Raw genomic sequence first — 21,603 nt, forward strand, 5'->3', positions numbered from 1 at the left:
TGGGCTCTTTTTCCACTGCTGTCTTCTGCTATTGTTTGACCAGCTACCCTGGACTTTTTTCTCTCTGTGAATGCTCTGCCTCATAAATCTTTTTTTGACTCATTCCATCTTCAGTCTTCCTTAGATGCATTTGTTACTGACTGCATCTTACTCAATCTAATGATAATGACTACATTTTTCAGTTTTTCATCCTTTTAATGTCTCAAAGTAATTTCTTTCTTGACCTCACCTGCCTCAAAATCCTCAGTCAGTAATGAAAAAGGGGAGTAGTTTTCTACAAAGCCATCAGTAAAAATCCACCAGGGAGAGGTCAAGTTGAATCCCCAACAATATTTAATGACTTGCTCATTTTCCTCCCCATTTCCTTTACATTGCACATGGGAACCTTATAGACCAACAAGAACCACTATAAGCAGAGCAGTAACACTTATTGATTGTACCATGCTTCATGTTTTCTTGGCAAATCTTTATTGTCTAACCTTTCTAATCCCTGCTGACCATGTGCTGTCAGCTCTTTAGTCCTATTTCTGCTGTTTAAACCTGCACAGCGCCTTTCCCCCCCCAAATCTAAGTAACCTCTAGTAAATTCTGCCAAATTTTTCATCAAAATCTCCTGTTTTCTTTCTGGGACCAGTGGAGAGGACCTGAGATTTTTCTTTTAACAAAAAATGTCAGAATTAATTCATCTTAATTAATTAAAGTGCAGTAACTATTCTTTAAAACTCCGTGTAATTCTGCAATGACTAAGTCTGAGTACTTTAAGGTGCCGCAGCAGGGCAGCTACCCATCAATGGGTTATCCACTCTTCTTGAGAGGATACATTGTTCAAAACACAACTGGCTTCCTTAATCACTCTTTGCCATTTGAAATCAGTGATGAAACACAAAAGTACTCTGAGAAACAATTACAAACTAAAGGACAATCCTTCTCCTTATATTTCCATCTATATTTTACTCAGTCTTACATACTCGGCTAAGAGACAAACTTATAAAATAGTTCCATTTGGAAGGGACCTACAATGATCATCTAGTCCAAGTGCCTGACCACTTCAGGGCTGACCAAAAGTTAAAGTATGTTGTGAAGGGCATTGTCTTAACGCCTCTTAAACACTGACAGGCTTGGGGCATTGATCACCTCTCTAGGAAGCCCGTTCCAGTGTTTGACCACGCTCTCACTAAAGAAATGTTTCCTAATGTCCAGTCTGAACCTCCCCTGGTGCAGTTTTGAATCATTCCCACAAGTCCTGTCACTGGATCCCAGGGAGAAGAGGTTAGCACCTCCCTCTCCAATTCCCCTCCTGCAGAGGGCAATGAGAGCAATGAAGTCACCCCTCAGCCTCCTTTTCTCCAAACTAGACAAGCCCAAAGTCCTTAGCTGCTCCTCATTGGACGTGCCTTCCAGCCCTTTCACCAGCTTTGCTGCCCTCCTCTGGATGCATTCAGGGACCTTAACAATAGAATCTGGCATTTGTTCTTGTTAAATTTCATGCCACTGATGATTGTCCAATGCTCCAATCTATCTAGATCCTTCTGCAAGGCCTCTTGCTCCTCGAGAGATTCAACAGAACTTCCCAGTTTAGTATTGTCAAATATTAGTCCAGTATTAGTCCAAACCCTACTGCAGAGTGCTGTACTCTGTACCGTTATGAAGAATAAAGTCCTGGTCCACCACTACAGGTCTAGATTTTATTAACAGTAAGAATAATCTTCTTTCTGGAGATAAAAACAATGGTATGTCATTCATTCACTCACTTTATATTCTCATTTGAAGGTACTTCTGGGAGTTCCACAGTTATCATGCCGTCTAAGTTGGTCTTTCCAATGAAGACTGGCTTTGTGCGAAGCACGTCTGGTGCAGTCTTTGCTGTCACTCTGTGCTGAAGACCCCCAGCACTGTTCCCTCTGTTCGTCAGCACAAATGAATATGATGTCTCTGGCTTCAAGTTAGTGATCAGCTTTTGAGTAGCACGTCCATCAACCTCCACCACCATTTTCCCATCATCGTAAAGGATCTAAGTTAATATATTAAATTGAAAGTGGTTTTGGTTACTAAGAGAAGGCAACTAAAACTGTCACACTGAATTCAGGAATGAACCTAGGTGTAAATTTAACATGAAAGCTACTGGGCATTTTAGGCTGTTAAGATAGCACTGAATCCACTACTGCAATTAAACTTCTCACTTTCAGGGGAAAAAAAGAACTACATTAAATTAAAGCAGTGTAAGCACTCCTAAAATCTAATTTCACTTACTCAAATTCAGTAGTTTTGCTTGAAACCAGCATTTCTATCCAGGTACACTTGCTCATGTTACCTTAACTTTTTCATTCACACTCCTTATTCAGAAACGTTTTTGCAACATTTAGTTCATAAAATACTGATCTTCACTCGCCACTGCCTGAGATGACAAGTGATGAAGAATGATGCAGAAGAAATGCCAGCCAGTCTGCACGTTACACTGAGTCTCTTTATCTGCCTAATGCTATAAGTTAGTGGAGTAGAAGAGTTATAATGCACAAATGTGTTGTTGTAAATGTGAGGACACCAAACCCAAAATGGTACTCAGTTACAGCCACTACAGAAATAACAAAAAAAGAGAAGAAAACCTTTCTTTTCTTTCACTGTTTTCTCTAAAATATAGTAGCAACGAACTACAAACTAGTAAGGTCTTCATACCATGCATAACAACCAGTATAAGCCTGACTTGGAAATACTGCCACAACAGTAAAGAGCTCATATTGCCAAATGACTGTATTTAACAGCTTCAGTCGATATTGCTGATTAGTTTGCATTCTTAAATACAGCAATACCAAAAAAAAATCCACATGCTCAGTAAGCTACTTAGCCAGGTAAATGACATCCTCTAGTTTCTATAGTTTCCCTCATACAAATAGAAAGTAACTTACTTTGAAAGGCAAGGCTGAATTGTAATTTTCTGGAATTTCCCAGGACAGCAAAACAGAAGTCTTCATTACTGCTTTAACATGAAAATTTTTTGCAAACACTGCTGGAAAAAAAGAAACAATGTATATAAACAGTATCTTGGACCTTAGATCTTGTCATATTTCCACTGCTACCTGGGAGTATTAGCTTTCCATTTATGCCAAAAAATAACAAGGATTCAATTCTCCTACCTGTTTGTTCATATTTAAATATCACATTTTAACTCATTCTCACTCTTATCCAGTGACAACCCAACATGTACATTTTCCTTACCTGAAAATATTGTGACGATGTTAGCCAGAACTTGCTTGGCAAGGGACAACTGAATTCTAAGGCATCCAAAACATATTAAGATTTACATACTTTACCTTTTGTATTTGATGAACCTATCTTTATGAATGGGCTGGCCAGTTTTATTTACAGCTTCAAAAACACTGATATCCAAAGACCGATACTCCTTTAAAGGTCAACGCCATAAGCAGACAAATCCTACCTTGATCCACGGGTAGTGTCCTGAACTGGACACTTGGACTATATGGACCAGGCCCTTTGCTTGTGTGGGCACGTACTTTTACATCATATGTGGTATCTGGTTTTAAGCCAGAAAGTGTCATAGTGGTATCAGCAGGAACAACAGGGAGTTCAACTGGCTGGTAAGCAACATTGATATCTCTGTACAAGATGGTATATTTCGTGATAATGCCATTTCTCTCTGCCAAGAGTGGCATCTGCCAAGTTAATTGAACTGATGTAGAAGTAGAGCTTTCCGAGTGGAGATTTTGGGGAAATCCACTGGGTGCCTCTTCAGGAACAGAAATCTCTTTAACCATCTCCTCCCCAAAGCCCACTTTATTTCTAGCTGAGAGCCTGAAGACGTAAGAAGCTCCTTTGTGAATGTCTGTGGCTGTGAAGTGATCTTCATTCTCTGAGAACTCCATGGTTGTAAATGTATCCATGTCTTTGCGACCAAACTTCAGGCGATAACCCTGCAGCGGGCCAAAAGTGTCCAGAGGAGGGTGCCACTGAATTAAAGCCGTGTTCATCTGTGTGTGGCTAATCACAAGCCGAGGTTTGCCTGGAACTGTAGCACAATGTTATTTAAAGATGATAAATACAAACAGAATTGCATGTACAATTCTTGAGGCTAGTTTTAGCAGGAATAGGGATAAATTTTCTCTTCCCTCGCTTTGAGTTCCACAAATTAATGTCTTATGAAGAAATAATGTTTGCCTCCTGCACTACCGAGTCATACAGTATAATGAGCTACGATAGTAAAGACATTTATTGTTGTTTGTTGTTTTTTTCCCTTACCATTATTTCTAAGTACAGAGAACATTCAGAGGCACAGGACTTAGGAACACAAGTCAAGAAGTAAAACTTCAAACAGACATCTTATGAATCGTTCTGTCTCACTTACAAATCCCTGCTTGCAAGAAATGAGTATTGTCATAAGTATTCATTAATTTAATCCAAGGCACATTTCTGCCATTCCTGTAAATGGAAAAATAATTTGTAATAATAATAATGGTAGTAGTAGTAGTAGTCATAGTAGTAATGAAGAAATTACAAGTTTCTAGATGTATCTAACATAACTTTTGCCATTGATAGTTAAATGTGGTAAAAGGGACATGAGACCAACCTTGTCATCAACCATCATTACTATGTATGATAGAACCCTATCATTCCACTTTCCATACACAAAAAACCTCCAGCATGGGCTGTTTCAGCTTGGAGTGGTAGTACAGTTTGGAATTTAATTTCTTGATTGTCCTGTCTTATCACATATGATTTAGTTTCCAGCATGGTCTTGGTGCATGTGAACTGGATTTGTTTTGAAGAAGACTAAATTGGAAGTGCTTCTCAACCTGCACACCAGATACACTCAAATCCTTAATTGGGACCTATTGGTCTAGACTGATGTTTTGTCTTTCAGAGAAGTTCAGATGGTAAGTGTGGTGAGGACATTCAGTCTAGAGGATCGAATTAGCCCTAATCAAGGGGGAAATCCCATTACACAACTTATATGGTGTACGTTACTGGAGTCCCAATATCAATTGCTCTCATTTACTGTTTCTATTTAATTTATATATTTATTTTTATTTATTCATTTATTCATATTCATTTATATACATACATATTTAATTTATATTTTCATTAATATTTATATTTAAAAATAGTCTGTTTCTATTACAATGACTTATTTGATAATGAAGCTTATCCACAACTATTTAGAAATTTGGTGTATATTGTGTACCAATGCCTGACAGGTCAAGAGACTGGAATGGTTTGGGAGTAGCAGTGCCATGATATCACAGTCTTCCATGAAGACTAATTAGTTCCATCCACATTCAAGGCCTTCCCAAGTGAATGTATCTGCTGCACTGTGAGCTCTGGTTCCTGTATTAAAATACTTCAGTGGATTTTATTACTTATCTTCAGTTCTCAGGCAACCAGCAAATCAGATTCTTATTGTCAGAAGTTCTGACTACCATTCTGTAGTGAATTAGGAATAATGAGGGAGGAATGGTATGGCTTGAAGAAAATCCTGCATTTAATGAGCTCTTTCCTCATTATATCTGTCATAAATCATGACAGTACTTCTAATTCCATAAGAATTATAGCTAGTTTTTATATACATTTTCCAAATATCCTTCCTTTTAAGTGCCTACTTCACCTGCAAGTGTTATTCCCAGGAATTTTGTAAGTTTTTTCCTACACTTTCTGCTGCATAAAGAATACCTCTCTGACTAGTCCTGACTTTTCCTCATTTATTATTATGAGCCTTTACAGAACAAAGAAAAGGCTGTGAATGCCTTTTGCAGGCCATATTTTTCTCTACATTATAACTATTACTGAAACCAATGGAGCATATGAAAGAGAAGAGTCCACACAAATAGAATAACTCCTTCAGCTTTCTAGAGGAGAGACTGCTGGAAGGTGTCACTAAATTATTTTTGTGATAAATTGCTTTTTTTTGTTGTAGCAGACCTCACAGCTAGAACTATTTTTTAACCTTTGTGGTAACTACAGAGAAAGAAATAAATTACTACTTGCTCTTGATCAGAACAGGGGAACTAATAAAGCTTACTTATCCAATAAAACACCCTGTGATTAAAATGGTAAATAACAACAGTCACTTTTTTTTTTTTTTAATATGGAGTCTATCTGATTTTGTGGAGTGTATGAATTTCCTTTTTGTTAACATGCAACTATTGATAAAGAAAAATTTTCTCTCTCTTTATTTCTAGATAGCTTTCAGTTAACATTTTCTTTTAGTATGATCACTTGTGAATATTACAGTCTGGTCGGACAAATGGCAGGATTCTATGCAGTCCTATATACAGCAGCCTCATGGAATAGCTCTATGTAGAAACTTCTTCTGATAGAGCCCAAATTAAGTGAAATTGACCATGAAAAATTATATTCTCTGATCTAGTGAAATCCACCTCTGTTACTACACAGCAAGATGTCTCTCACACACCCCTTTGCAACAGTCATTACACCAAACAATTGTAATGGCATGCCATTACTAGTAGAAGCTCATGCAAGCTGTCTTTGCCAAATTACCTGAAGTAATTTGTTTCTGTTAGCTGCTATACAGTACACCACCATCTTCACATCAATTTTCTCCTCCTAGCTGAAATCTGTATTTCAAGAGTGCTGTCCAGCACAGAGAGTAAATTCTAAATACTGGACAAGCGGTTGTGCTATGAAATTCTTCAACTACTACGACCCAGAATTTAAAGGTCTGATTAAATTCTCCATAAAAATTATATGATATCACTTAGTAAGTCTTAATTTTTATCAAGGTCTCATTAACCACATATTTTGTAATTTCTGCCCCAAGTAATTTAAGATTTTCAAATACTTTGACTTGGAAATGTTCAGTAACATTTTTTCTTTCATCTGATTTCAAAAACTAGGAAAGGAAATGAAATATAAGACAAAAGCACACTGGAGTGAAAATATTAACTGTATTCAGTGACTTCACTAATAACTGCAGTTACTATACTGTAGGCTCACTTACATTTGGTGAATCTTTCCCATCTAAAAATGTAAATGATGCTTTTATATCACTAACTGGACACAGCTGAATAGTTACCATCTGAATATCTTATGAATAGTAAGCTTCTCCAACAAAAATTTAGACCTTTATTCTCCTTTCACATCTCTTACGGATATAATCTCACTCATTCTAATCCAGCTGCACCTGACCTAAATCTTTAAAAATCAGACTAGAAAGTCAGATCCTTCATTTGCTTTATTGTAGTATTTGAATAGCTCTTTTTTAGGAAAAAAAAAAATAATCAAATGGAAACTCTCAGAGAACAGGAAGGTGTATTTCAGACCTACAAGCTCCTGGTAGGAATGCATCATTCCTTCACCTGCCTCATATATTCTCATAGAAAGACAGTGAGCTGGAAACTTTTGGTACTGACTATATTTGTTATCTCCTTTTTCAAAAACCTGTATATGAGTTTTCCTTACAAAAAAAGCTCAACCACAGCAAGCTGTAACAGCAACTGAAGAGGTGTTCATACAACCTGGAATGTATGAAGGAGTGAAATGGCAACTATTTATTATCCTAGAGACCAGGAACAAACATTACTTGTCCACAGCGTAAAGTAAACAGCAAGAACAGTGTAATATGTATTACATTTACAGGCATGTCTCTGATTCTCAGTTGCTCTTCAGTCACTTAGGGTTTTATGGCACATGGGATTTATTTATCTTTCTAAAGTAGAAGCATCAGAGATCTTGTAAGAGTGAAACATGAATAGTCAATAAGGACTAAATGCACAGAAGCTTTAAGTTTTGCAAGCAGGTCTGCATGGACTATGTTTATGTCTAGAAACTAACCAAATTATAATCTTTATAATTGTTTTTATTTAAAATGGGAACTGAACTTGAAAAAGAATAATGGATCAAGTGTCTGTTTTCTTAAATCAAGTTCAAATGCAAGCGAGGAGCATATATCACTTTTTTTTCCCAGACCTTGAGAATTCAGGAAAGGTAAGAAGTTGGAGGGTAGGTTTCAGCATCAGTCAAGACTAATGACTAGAAGTTATTCTAAAATCTGAAACGAAACTATATGATATATTGAGCCATCAAGACTGAGATTTTTCCAAGGAAGATGATAAGACATGGATATAGATGTTTCTGACGTTAGTACAAGATGTGCTTTACATTCAGTGATGGTTTTAAAAATTGAGTCAATCAGTCTAAATACAAATACATATGCCTTTTGGACTTTATATATTAGCATAAACAATATAGAGTTATTAAGAGAGCTTGTAAGGTCCTGCAAAGGTTTCCATGTGATTGTAACAGAATATCCTTAATGGCTATACTACAAAACCCGGAAAATGAACACCTACAGGCCATGAACACATGTATGTGAACACCACACTAAGGCTGCATTGGCATCATTTGGTTAAGCTATGCTACAGTAAACCATTTAAATTTTAAAAAGTTTGTTCCTCATCTAAACGCAATTCAGCTTATCCCATCAGTGCTAACTGAATCAGCTGAATTGGTCATGCAATCAAGATACCCACCATCTAGTAACACCTGTGATCAAATGCAGACTGAACACAGTGGAATGGTGTATTTTGCCTCAGTTTATGCCTCGGATTGCCACTGAAGCAATATGGGTTTCAGGGTTTCACAGGCTGGACTTTCATTCTGTTTTCTAATTCTCTGCTTTAATAATCACATTCTTCTGAGATAAGTTGTGACTGTCATACAGATAGGTTCTTTCAGTGTTCTTACTGACAGGCAGCAACATTGCTGCTCTCACAAAGATCTTGAGAAGCCCTTCACTAGTTTTTCAAATATCCTTCTCAGCTCTGAATTTCTGCTTTTTCCTTTCCAAGAAGACACCGATCACAATGGAAGAGCTACTAGGAAGTATAACGTTAGCTATTATATTTTGGCCACATCTTGAACTGAGAAGGGGACAAAGGGGGACGCTTGTTCTGTTTTTACCTAAATAAACAAAGGGCCAAATACTGAAACAGAAAACCCTATGTCCTACAAACACTTTTTACACACCAAGAGACTTCCAAATAGTAGGAGCAAAACACTAGCAGGAAAAGTCAAAGAATTATTCAGAGATTACTGGGTATGTGAGTATTACCTGCACCAGTAGTAGATATCAGTTTGGGCTTGCTGCGTGCTCCATCACCTTTTGTTGTATAGGCTGTCACAGTGAAGGAGTATGTAGTTTCAGGCTGAAGCCCAGAAATTATCATTTCCTAAGATGAAATAAACCAAGAACAATTTATTAAAAATAGATTGTTTTCCAGGAGAGCATGGAATCCTTCAGACAACCCCTGTATGTTACACACTGTGTGTGCACTTTTGTGCTACTGGCAGTGATAGCAAGCATTTGAGAGCACCAACAGACTGTTCTGTGTGAAATACTTCATAATGCAAGATGTTTCACTCACTTAAGCAATAAAAGACAGCACACTTCTAAATAGAATGCCACAGGTTGTTTAAGGCACAAGGCCAAAGGCTTAGTGGTGTGAACAGTGAATAAAGCCTTCTGAAATACCTTGCCTCAGGAATACTACTGATATTGTGAAATGCATGCATATGTAGATATGAGAAACTCCATTTAACTTAGTCATTCACAGGACACCACTGATACAGTTATAAAATGCCTAGTAAGAGAAGTCTTGCATTTGTATCTACACTTTGTAAGTAATGATGGGTTAGCTGAACAAGAAAGCCTTGTTACTTTTGTAACACTTTCACTGCAACCTGTGTCACTGGTTGGATTGTACAAGGACTTCAGAAACAACTCACTCCTCAGGTCTAAAAGAACTACCTAAAACACCATTAAAAATCTGGTCAGAGAATAAATCTGATGGCCCTCAATCTAACGACAGCAGCTACAAAACAAGTAGCTCTTCAGCTAGTACAAGTGAATGGGAGCAAGACCAAACTGTAAGTGTCAAAGCAAGGGGAATCTTTTTACACATGCCCGTGCACGCACATGTATACACACACAGAAGAAGGTGAAGTCCCAGCCACCTGAAATGAACTAAGCTTGTGTCATGCTATAAGGGCAGCTAGAGGAATTTAAGCCTTGACATCTATAAATTTTATATGCAAATATAAAAGGACAGTATCTGTAGGCATCTGACTGGCCCAAAGTTCCCAACTCATGAGCTTCCAGTCTGTAACCACTGGAGCAGTCCTTTGCATTTTCACATGCTTGAATAGATTTACACTAAATTTCACTCCTTCTAGAGAGATGGTATATTTATGCAACTAGAATAAATGGTGAATGTGCAATCACACACTCCTTAGATGCAACAACCATAAAAGTTAATGCAAAAATTACAGGTCAGACTATCTACAGTAAATGGATTTTTCAAGATAGTGGGTATGAGCTTAGTACAGATGTGATTAGAATACAGCATTGTATTTACAGTCAGTTATTAGCAAGTCAGTATTAGCAATATAGAAATAACAAGGTAATTATCAGAACAAGTGGGCAAAATAGCTCAAATAAAATAAAAACACATTAAAAAAATCTACACCCCTCCCCCCCCCTTAAACTCTATCTCAGAACTGAATTGATCCAAAGGCCAAAATCAGTAAGACAGATTTCTCATATTTCATAAGGAAACTGCACCCAATATTAACAGAATAAAATTGTAAAAGAAAAAAAAAATGCCATCCTTTTAAACAGTGATGAAGATATTAGCCTCATCGAAACCAAACAGTACCTCATGGTGTAAAAGATATTGCATGTAGTGCTGTCATTTAAAGATGTGATTTGGATACAGCAAACGCTATTGGGCATAAACATTGCAGGGCATTTGGCTTTACTGATAGCATAGAAAACACATTTATCAAGTTACCAAAAAGAAAGCACAACTGACTTCACCTTTCAGCTACATAAAAAAAAGTTAACATTAAAATGAATACAGAAAAATCTGACTATTGATAGGCAACTCTGAACCACTTTTGCTTAATTTTTCTAGCACCTTCTTGTAAAGAGGAAATTGTGAGGCAAAGAGAGTGACAGCCATCAAAAAGAAGAAAATGCAAACCAGTTCTGTACATTTTGGCATCATGCTAAACCCCAGAACAAGCAAGCAACAGTAACAGCCACTCTCCATGGGAAAAGAAGAAGAAAAAAAAAAGTGCCATAAGGGAAAAACCTTTGATGTTAGGAGCATGCATTTTTGCAAATGAAAAAAACAAAAACCAAACCAAACCAAACCAAAACCAAAAAATAAAAAAAAAAATAAAAGGAGGCTACAAGCAAACAAGCAAAAAGAAAAAAAAATCCCAAACCGAACACACAATGTTTTTCTGGCCAGTCAAAAACTACTCACATGTTCAGTAGCATCATCATATTCCCACTGATTGAGAGTAAAGAATGTTGGAAGGAAAAACAAAAGAAATGAAGAGATTTGTAGCCTGGCTGAGGTAATGTTTTCTTCTTAATAGTAAAATAAATACTAAAGGTGTCTGGAAAAATCATGTACAATTTGAATTAATCATGTAAAATCACATAGAATTTGGTTAATGTAATCAGGCCAGGCATTTTAAATTCCATTTCTGCTCTCCCTAAAACCCAGCCACTTCTCTTTCCTTGAAAGATGAAATAAGTAATGAATCCTCTTGTACTATGTACTATTTTATAATAGATTGTATTAATAAAAGCTACCAAGGCAGAATTAAAAGCTACCTGGTTTATTTATTCATGTTACTAGGCTATATGCTTGCGTCTCCCAAATGAATTCAATGCCTTGTTTAAATTAATAGTAGGATGTTTTAGTCTTGAAACCTAACTACACTGATGTTTTACCATCATGGTCTCCATACCTGCACAAGCCCTGATCACATAATCACAGAAGTATGATACGCAGGAAGGAATGCCGGAAGGAGAAAGGAGGTGACGATCCAGAGTGAACCAATGGCAAACAGGCAGGTCAAAGCCAAACTTGGCAAAAAAAGAAATGCGACTTTTGCCTTTATGATATTTGGGCTCAAATATCTCATCTAGTCTCCTGTTCCTGACCTTCTCAGTGTTTAAAATTATTTTAAACTGCTACCACATGTAAGTTGAAAGTGAAAATCTGTGCAAGGAAGGGGAGAACCAAAGTGCAGCATCATCTCCTTTTCCATCTCCTCTCCCTTTGCCCTTTCCTTTCCCGCCTCCCCATCTGTTTCCATCTTTCTCTCCACTGAATTTAAGCTGTAAGAACACCATGTTTCGCAAAATAGGTAACTAAGTACACATTGATAGATAGACAGACTGGCAGGTAAAACTGCAACAAAGACCTCCAGGAACAGAGACAATACTTTGAGAATAAGGTCATCAGCAAAATGCAGGTGTAAGAGACCTGTTTTCAAAAAAGGTACCTGCAGAGCTGGAATTTAGAACTAAGACTGGAAAAAGAAACAAGAGAAAAAGAAACAAAAACCATTTGTTTATTCACATAAAGTGATTAAGAGGCAAATTTAACTCTTTACTTCATGTTAGGCTGATATTTTCTTATCATTTCCGGTCATTCCAGTCATAAATTGAGAGCTAGCAGTGAGAGGTGTGTACTTGATAATAGTTTCCATTTAGGATGACTCCTCCAGGACCAGGAGCTTTGGGAACCTTCAGTGTTACAGAGCACTAGTGTATCCCAATCAGTAAAATCCTATTTTTAGAAGCTTTTTAAACTTGATGTGATCAGACTTTTGATTTCATCATGTCTCATAGTTTATAAAACAGATGGGACATTCTGCAATATAAGTAACCCCGTACTTATTTAAACTCTACTCATTCTGTTGCACAGTTATTGATACGAGTAATGACAAATATAAATACCTTAGTGATTTCTAAAGTTTCACTAATACATTCATCTCCTGTGAAATGCGTGGCGAGATGGATACACGCTAATGACAGAAATACTGTAATAATGGGCTAACACAGGCTTCTAATGATTCTAGGTTTTTCATTGAAAGAAAGAAGTATCAGGTATGTGGATCAGGCAGTGCACGGGTTGATACATTGACTGTGACCCAGCTCAGATCAACCTGGTGCTTTAACACTTCAGAGCATAGGTATAGGGTGAAGTCTCCAGGTTTAGGAGAGCCAGTAGAATGAAACAGCTTAGCATTTAGTTGCACATCTATACAGAAAAGGGTGCCTAGGTTTGCTCAAGAACCTTTAAATGTAAGTATTCTGAAAAAAAAGTTGTTAAAATGAGGTAAAAAACGTTAGCTGATAGGCTGAAATATAGAAAGAAAAAAAGGCTATTCTGGATAGCTCTCTGGTACACAAAATGTTTTCACTGTGACCTAGAAAAGAACATAAAATGCCCTAATTACCTGCGCATCAGCCAGCATGACGTCCTTTAGCATGGGCTGACCCTTCGGCTCTCCATTTTCCATCCTCACGTAGTGGACCTGGTATCCTCGGATCTGACCATGCTGCTTACTGGGGACAGGCGAGCGCCATGACACTTTAACAGCAGTAGAGTTGACAGCCTCTACCTCGACTTTGCGAGGAGGACCACTAGGAACTGGAACAACATCATTGGACAGAAGAGAATTACAGGCACCTGTCCCACCCATGCCTTTTGCTTTTTTTTTTAAAGGGCAGACTCACTAAGTTTTCTTTGAAGAATACAAATTGTTCAACAAATGAAAATGCTCAACCATCTGCTCTACCTTTCAGTGAAAAGATCAAAAAACATGACTGATGCAAAAAATGGAAGAAAAAAGAGTATTAGAGAAATAGAAAAACATGTAAAAATGTACAAAAGCCAAGGAAGATGCTTTGAAATTCAAAGCATTATAGTACAAAGAGATATTTTAATCATTGAAATAATACTAATACTACTAATAATAAAACCACAAAAGATTTCAAAAAAAGTTTCCCTTATTTTTGTTTGCTAAATTCTTTGTTTGTTTGTTTTTTTTTCATTAGTGTAAAAAGGAGGCTCGCAATAGGGCTGTCTTCTGTCACTTTCAATCATGGAAGAAAAGAAAACGTGTGGAGCATCAGTTTTCCAAGATAAAAAAAATCAAACAACAAAAAACCAACCCACCCCCCAAAAACCAGAAATCAAAAAGCACAACATGGAACAAGAAAGCAGTAAAAAAAACACACCAAAACCTGAAAAAAGGTTCATAGACATAAGTGTTTAAAAATAAAAATGACTGTAAAATCAAGGAAAAGGCAGAAAGATTTCCCCCTGAGAGTTTTTTTATGTTAAAAGAGGAGCAAGAAGGATATGTATGGTCTTAAAGGGGCAGCAAAATCATGTCACTCATAAAAAGGTACTTTCTGTTTAAAAAACCCAAAACCACAAATATAAAAATGGTGTAGAAAGGACAAGTCTTTGATTAAAAAACTCAAAGGTTGATAATATCTGTGATTTGGGAAAAAAAGAGGAGCAGAAAAAAATACTGTTAGGCTATACAAAAGACAGCAGATCGACAGAGAGTCATAGAGGCGCAAACTGATGTAGTGGAGGCAACATACCATCTTCATCTGTCCGAATCAATACTGCTAAGCTCTCTGGGCCAGGTCCAACATCAGTGTGGGCAGTCACAGAGATCCGGTACTCAGTCCATTTTTCCAGCTGTTCCAAAAGGTATTGGGTACTGTCCGAGGAAATTCCCAAAATTTCATGGGGCTTGACATCTTCTCCATCAATCCCAATGTACTTGATGGAGTATTCAGTGATAATGCCGTTCTGTTTTTCCACCGGTGGAGGTTTCCAACTTACCAAAATGCTAGTGGAGCTGGGGCTTGTGCAACTAATGTCTTGAGGAGGAGCTGATGGCTCTAATTTCAGTAGTGGGTTAAAGGAGGATTTGAGTGAAAGGATAGGAGTGATTGAAAAAAATGAACAAAAGAAAAAAATAAATAAAAAGACAACCAAATGAAAATAAAAAATAAACCCCAAAAAGTAGAAACTTAAAAAGGCAAAACATCAGATAATCATATGCACCTTGGCTTATTAACATGAGGAAACTGAAAATGAATAAACCAACTAAATGGTGAAAAAGGATGTAGGGGAAATACATGAAAATGAAACCTCAAAATAATATTACCTACCTGTAATTAAAATTCTTCTTGAAATAAAACAAAAACGTGACACTTCTATGACTACTGATCTATCTTTATAATCATTGCAATTAGTGCAAGCTATAATATTTTAAATGACACATGACATGTATTTACTTGCAAATTTGGAGATAGCCCCTTCAAGTGGGTTTACTTTCTTTGAGAAAAGTTCTCTTTTTTAAAGAACTCCTAAAAACTTGCAATAATTGCTAGAAATTGCTCCATAAATTGCCATTTTTGTAGCCTCCCCACCTGAAAACCTATTTTTTCAGTTTTTTTTTATAACTGAGTCTGCCTGGCACAAGTCAACCGCAAATTACGTTTAAATGGAAAGCATTTACTGAAACTTTTATTGTAGCCAACATACTAGGAGCATGCAGTCAATAGAGGATGAAGAAAGTCTTAGTCAAAGATTTACCTACCAGGAAAAAGTGACAGGCTTGTTGATTCTGACTGTAACTTGTACTTACCCTAGATCAGCTGTCAGTTTTATTTTTTTAACTCCTCTTGGAGACACCTTTGCTAGCAAAGAATTAAATCCTACCAGTAATGTAGGTAACTTCTATAGGGAAAAAAAAAAATCTACCCCCAAACAATGTGTCAAGAAAGCAGGTATTCATTTTACAAAGAGAGTTCACAAGCTCAGCACATCAGAATGGTGAGAGATGCTGACTTTGTTTCATCTCTTGTCACCAGCACCAATCTTCCAGAGCAAAAGTGCTCACCTTTACTGCTTTGTACTTGAAAGAGTGTCTTAGCATATCTACCTTTTCTGGGCTCCAGAGCATTTAAGCATGTATGTCATTCCATTGCTTTCAGTGAGGCAATTCAGGTACTGAAAGTTAGGTATGCGTTTATGTGCTTAAATGTACTTTGACTTAGCAAAGTCTATGCTTACTAACTGAGATCATTCACTGCACCAAATAGGAGCCACAGTTCAAATTCACTCGTAGAAGTAGTGGACGTGGACTCCTTTCCTATTTCTGACTTCTGTCTTGTAAGGAAAACATAAATTTGGGGTGCAAGATCTTTATGGCACTTTTTTTTTTCTTTCCCCCTACTATTTTCTTGCATTTCCTAAGGGAAAAAAGAAACAAATGGATTTCTGGCACTTATACTAGGCACATCAAACAAAATTAAAGCAACAGAGAAAGCCTAGGACCCTGCTGTGACCTATTGCATTTACACATGTATCTTTCGGTTCCCTGCAGCTCTTCTACAGGGATCAATGGCTTTTTACTCAGTATGGTACACTGCTCTTCTGAAGGGAAAACAGAAGGGAATGTACCAGCATTTCAACTAACTAGAGGAGGTGGATGGGGGGACAGATGAGAATTATCACATTTGGGCGTGTTTTTTTAGGCTAATTCAGTAACCAAGTACTCAAAACATGTTGGTCCCCTTCTACCATCAACTTGTGCAGGAAGTAAAATACAAGTAAAATGACCCTTAAGGATCTTATATGTAAAGAAATAAATCCCTCCAGCATCTTTCTCTGAAACCAAGATGAAAGGCAATAGCGTATTCTGGTGAATATTGCTAATAAACTCATATAAGTTTATTAATTTTTAATCCATTATACTCTGAAAATGCAAAATATTGCATTTATGTAACCAAGGATAATCCATAGGCTACTTGTGTAACCAGTTTTATTAATGCATATACTTTCTTCTTAAAATACACAATTTTTGTAAAAAAGATTTTGCAATCTTTTCAGCAATTAACCAGGGTCAGCTCACTGAAATCAATTGGATTTTCCTACCATCTGAAGTTATAAGAAAAAAGCATAACATATTCTCATATTCAAGAAGGGAAAAATGGCAATGTACTTATATATGGAACATGCAACTTTGGCCTCTAGATGTTTATTCTGTATGCACAGCCTAAGCAATCTTCACCCAGTATAATAGAATGAGCATTCTAAATAGCTGAAATGGCTCCCAGAATAAATAAATACCTTTTTCTTCATCAAATTACTGATTTTGGATTACTAAAATTAAAAGGTGCCTTGCCACTATCTCTAAACTAGCCTTGTGTTATATAATCTTCATTTATGCTTATTCTAAATGCCTTAGAAATGCTTCAGAAGGACATCTAGCTTTGGTTAAAGGTCTGCAGCACTGTATCTCCAGTCACACTAATTACTATTAATATAAAACACTAACAAAGAATGATGGTGTAATCACATCTGTCATGACTGCAAATTAAAAAGCATCATGTCAATTGAGAATCTGAATTTTCTGTTTTGAATAATACTACTTTAAGAAAAGGCCATTAAATTTAAAACAAATACAAATAGAACTGCACTAAGTTTTAAAATGATACAGTGTAAGGCAAACTGTCAGGAAAGCATAACTCATCAGGCAAGAGCAGCACTTCTGGACATCATCCTTGAATATCTGATTGTTTTAATTAAGTCTTAATTTGAATATTTTAAAATGTATATATAAATCCCTGACAAATTTTTGCATTTCATTTGCAGAGATATGTGATGATTTTCATGACACTGTTTCCATAAGCATGCAGTGAGAAGACAATTTTTCTACTGGTGTAAAAATTCACTGAACATCATAAAAAGCCTAGATTAAAAAAAATCTAACTTAAAATCAGAATGATTAGCTACTATAGAAGAACAGTTACGAGAAAATTTTTGGTCCAGTCTGAAATATTCAACCTGACCCACTCTACAAAATTTTTGTACTTCAGGGAGATGCTTCAAGAACAACCTAGTATTACAGGAAATCTGCAGACTGGGCAGGTGGAATTTTATGGGTGGAGGACTGTTATTAATGTACAACTATTGCATGATAAAACATTTTATCCTATGATAGCATAAAATAAATTATTATTACGAAAGCATAATATTGTCTCCTTAGACACTGGTTTATAGAGTTTTTTTTCTGAAGTGATGTAAGAGCCACTCGCATAATACACCTACAAAAATATACATTTTAAGCATTCTTTTGCTCTATTAAGCACCATGAATGCTGTAGTTTCATCATTTTGCCCTTTTCTCTGTTGCTGCCTCTCTGGGCTACTGAGATTAATCTCTTCGAGAAATACTAAGACAAGGGAATAAATTTAGCAAGGAAAGACACCTACTTGACTGCATGGTTCTTGCTGAGATTTCTGCTGTCGAAGCACCCAGGCCTTGCGGAGAACGTGCAGCTAGACGGAATAAGTACAAGCTGTTTGGCCGTAAGCCTTGCAGGCGATAAGATGTAGCAGGTTCAGTGGAAACCCGTTGCTAAAGGTAGGTAATAAGAGGAGTCTTGATTAATATTCAGTGACTCTGAATTCCGTATATTGCCTGTCAAAGAAATGCTTTTATACTCTGATCATAACCCCATTGAGAAAAAATTAAATTCAAGAAAATTAATTAGAACAAAACCAAACTAAACCAAAACAAAAATGAATATGTTACTTTTGACAAACACAGGTTAAGGAATGATATATTTTGAAGCTGACAGCTTAATGGGTGAAACCCATAGCCAGAAATATTGTTTGACTGTTTGAGGAAGCAATAGCTGTGTACAAAGTATAAAAGGCTTTTCAGACAGTAACACGTGAACAAAGCCTTACCTATAGTTACTTCTTATGACAGTGAACTGCAGGGTTTTATAATGAGAGTAATCTTGGCTTTAACCTCATAGTTAAATTTGTGTTCAAATTATTAAGAAGCAAATTCTTCCAAAGGGTAACTTATTAAGCAGAGGCCTGTGTCCTATTTGGAAGTGAAGTATGGATCTGGTCCCCTCCCACACAATAAGCTTATGCATTCACAGTCTATGTGTGAATACGCCATAAACATAAGCTCAGTTGAAACATCAGCAATGAGCTGATGATGCAGGAGAAATCAATGAACCTGACACTCCTCTGCTGCCTTCTGAGACTGCTGGCTTTTTTCTTTTGTCTGGGACACCTGGCAATATCACATGTTTTCCGTATCAGAAGAACAGTTTATTCTAAATTCTCTGGTACTAACACCACTGCGGTCCTCAAACTGAAATTTTTTTAAGAAATAATGGTACAGAAAAAGTCCATAGCAGGTTTTTATCTTTAGAAAAAAACCCTATTTTCTTCCCAAATATTACTGAAAGTTTAGAGAAACTTGAGAACTCTCTTATGTGGTGGCAAAGAGAAACAAAAATTCTCTAAGGCTGAAAATAGACTTCAAAGTCCAAGTATAAGTGCAAAAAATCTTAATGAGTCCATAACATGCCCCAAAACACTTCTGCTTCCAAGCCTTTTTAGAGGAGCAGGCCTGGAGAGATATGATCAATGTCTGAAACTGGATGCAACTTCTGTGCAGGACTCGTTGCGAACAACAACAAAGTTCCACTGGCTAGTAACCATTGACAGCATTTTCTGCTGTTTACACACTGTCAGTCTATTCTTATTTGTACTAAACAAAGTGACTAATCCATCAATTCTAAACCATTGCAGCATTTTATGTCTGACTCACCAAAGATTTAAAAGACGTATAGTTTCTTCACTTACCTCCTCCCCGTGCTCCCCATCTTTGTAAACCAGTTCATAGCTGGAAATAGTATCAGAGCGTGGAGGTGTCCAGGAAAGTAATATACTCGTTTCAGACTCAGGTTCTGCTTTGAAGTTCAACGGCTGACCAGGCACTAAGGAAAAAAGTTGAGCAGTGTTGCCAACGGTTTATTATTTGGCTAGTTCAACACTTATCTTCAAACCGTTTAAACTATTATCTGAATATTTCACACAATATTACTTTCATTGAACTTACTGAACTTAAACAAATTGATTAACTGTACTATGAAATAAATTAATCTGTGCTCAGAAAAAGAGTAATGATATATTTCTCATGTCACAAATTATCAAGGATTTCAAACAAACACTTCACAGTGTAAATACTGCACACATACCTGAAATGCAATTGAACAGAAGCCTGGTGATGAATACCAGCAGTCTAATAACCTATGTCTGAAATGGCAAATATGTACCTGTATATATGTGTGTGTATATGGGGAAATGCTAGTATTACATAAGATTGGCTGGAACAGTCAAGAATAAAGTGTTAAAACCATTATATGCATTTCCAAATCTGAAAATGGTTTGCTCAGCTCATAACTAACTAAGATACTAACCAAGTTCTGCTTTTTAAGAAGACACCTAAATATTGAATGTTTTTGTAACCTGAAGAAGTTATAAACTACTGAAGAGATCTTCATTAACATTCTCATTAAGTGACATATTTCTATCCTTTTAATGACTGGTATTTTTATCAATATAGCTGAATTTCTAGTAACACTTTCTAACTGCAATAACTAAAAATGTAACTTTGATTCCAGTAGTCAAGAACATTCTCTGTTGTTATGTCTTGTGTAATGGTCACAGAAATTATCCAGACTAAATGTTACCCTCATTTATTTCTGCAAATAATAAGACTGACTGGGAAAAGAGAACAAAATACAACCCTGTTACTTTCAGTTAGAAGTGCTGTTGATAAGGCATGAAACCGTATTCCACAGCATTTCTAGCTTTTCAAGATTAATATGTGGCATGCTTTTATCTTTTAAGAGAAAAATATGAGATGCACTTCTTAGAACATACTGAGAACAGGTGTGACAAGTAGGATGTGACAATAATGATTGTTTCACAATCATTTTTGGGGGTAGAATTTTATTGCAGCATTACAAGTATGTTTCTTTTATACAGTAAAAGTCTTAAAAACACGATGGAGCAAAAGGTAAAAATAATTTGTGATTGTAATTCTTATCTTCCCCAGACTTCTACAGAATGTCACTCTGTGGATAACACTGCCCTTGTGTACGCTGGTGCAGGTTTGATATCTAACCTTTAAACAGACAGATAACCTGTCAATATGAAGTGCATATTCAAGCTCCTGTGTGGAGGCTGCAAGTCCCTAACATTCACTTTTTTTTTTTTTTTTTTTCCAGAAACAGGACAAAATAGAAAAGGAAAGGTGTAGAAGGATGTTGCCTATTTCTGAGGTAATGAGGGTGAACAGGAAACCAAGTCTCTTTATGGGAAGAAAAAAGGATAGGGGTAATTAGCTATTTTTCTAAAAGATGCCTGGTGTAAAAAGAGATCACTTCCTGGGTATTGCAAAGTGCAAAAGGGAAAAGATCACAATGCACAAGGAGCAATTACAGGAAATAGCAACAGAGCATTTTTCACAGAAATACTTCTAATCTTATCCTTTTAAAATTGAATGAATTTGAAATTAAGAGGGAGCGAGTGGAATAACTGGATAATTTCTAACTTTGAAACAGATTCTGAAATAACACTATATCAAACTTTAACTTGGCAAATCTATAGCATAGTTGTATAAATGCATTTACTGGGTGAACATTACAACTTCTTCACTGAGGGTGGTGAGGCACCGGAACAAGTTGCCCAGAGAGGTTGTGGATGCCCCATCCCTGGAAGTGTTCCAGGCCAGGTTGGATGGGGCTTTGAGCAACCTGATCAAGTGGAAGGTGTCCCTGCCCTTGGCCAGGGGGGTTGGGACTAGATGATCTTTAATGTCCTTTCCAACCCAAACCTTTCTATGATTCTATGAACTTTTTTAG

The 21,603-nt window shown here is 36.6% G+C and overlaps 1 protein-coding gene across 26 annotated transcripts in view; it reads right to left on the reverse strand.

Annotated features, from left to right (window-relative positions):
* The window catches only part of PTPRD (protein tyrosine phosphatase receptor type D), a 1,298,969-nt gene that overhangs the window by 109,387 nt on the left and 1,167,979 nt on the right, over positions 1-21,603 (reverse strand). For 12 of the 26 annotated variants that reach the window (XM_069776173.1, XM_069776171.1, XM_069776169.1 and 9 more), the window contains 9 exons: positions 19,538-19,671; positions 18,140-18,284; positions 14,450-14,755; positions 13,291-13,484; positions 11,298-11,324; positions 9,080-9,197; positions 3,434-4,021; positions 2,904-3,004; positions 1,752-2,011 (listed from right to left, as the gene is read on the reverse strand). In XM_069776173.1, coding sequence (XP_069632274.1) covers positions 1,752-2,011; positions 2,904-3,004; positions 3,434-4,021; positions 9,080-9,197; positions 11,298-11,324; positions 13,291-13,484; positions 14,450-14,755; positions 18,140-18,284; positions 19,538-19,671 — 1,873 coding nt within the window. The remainder of the gene's footprint in view (positions 1-1,751; positions 2,012-2,903; positions 3,005-3,433; positions 4,022-9,079; positions 9,198-11,297; positions 11,325-13,290; positions 13,485-14,449; positions 14,756-18,139; positions 18,285-19,537; positions 19,672-21,603) is intronic. The other 14 variants (XM_069776170.1, XM_069776168.1, XM_069776177.1 and 11 more) reach the window with 4 other exon arrangements.

The sequence above is a fragment of the Haliaeetus albicilla genome, chromosome Z (genome assembly GCF_947461875.1).
Source record: "Haliaeetus albicilla chromosome Z, bHalAlb1.1, whole genome shotgun sequence".
In the NCBI taxonomy this organism is placed as follows: Eukaryota; Metazoa; Chordata; class Aves; order Accipitriformes; family Accipitridae; genus Haliaeetus; species Haliaeetus albicilla.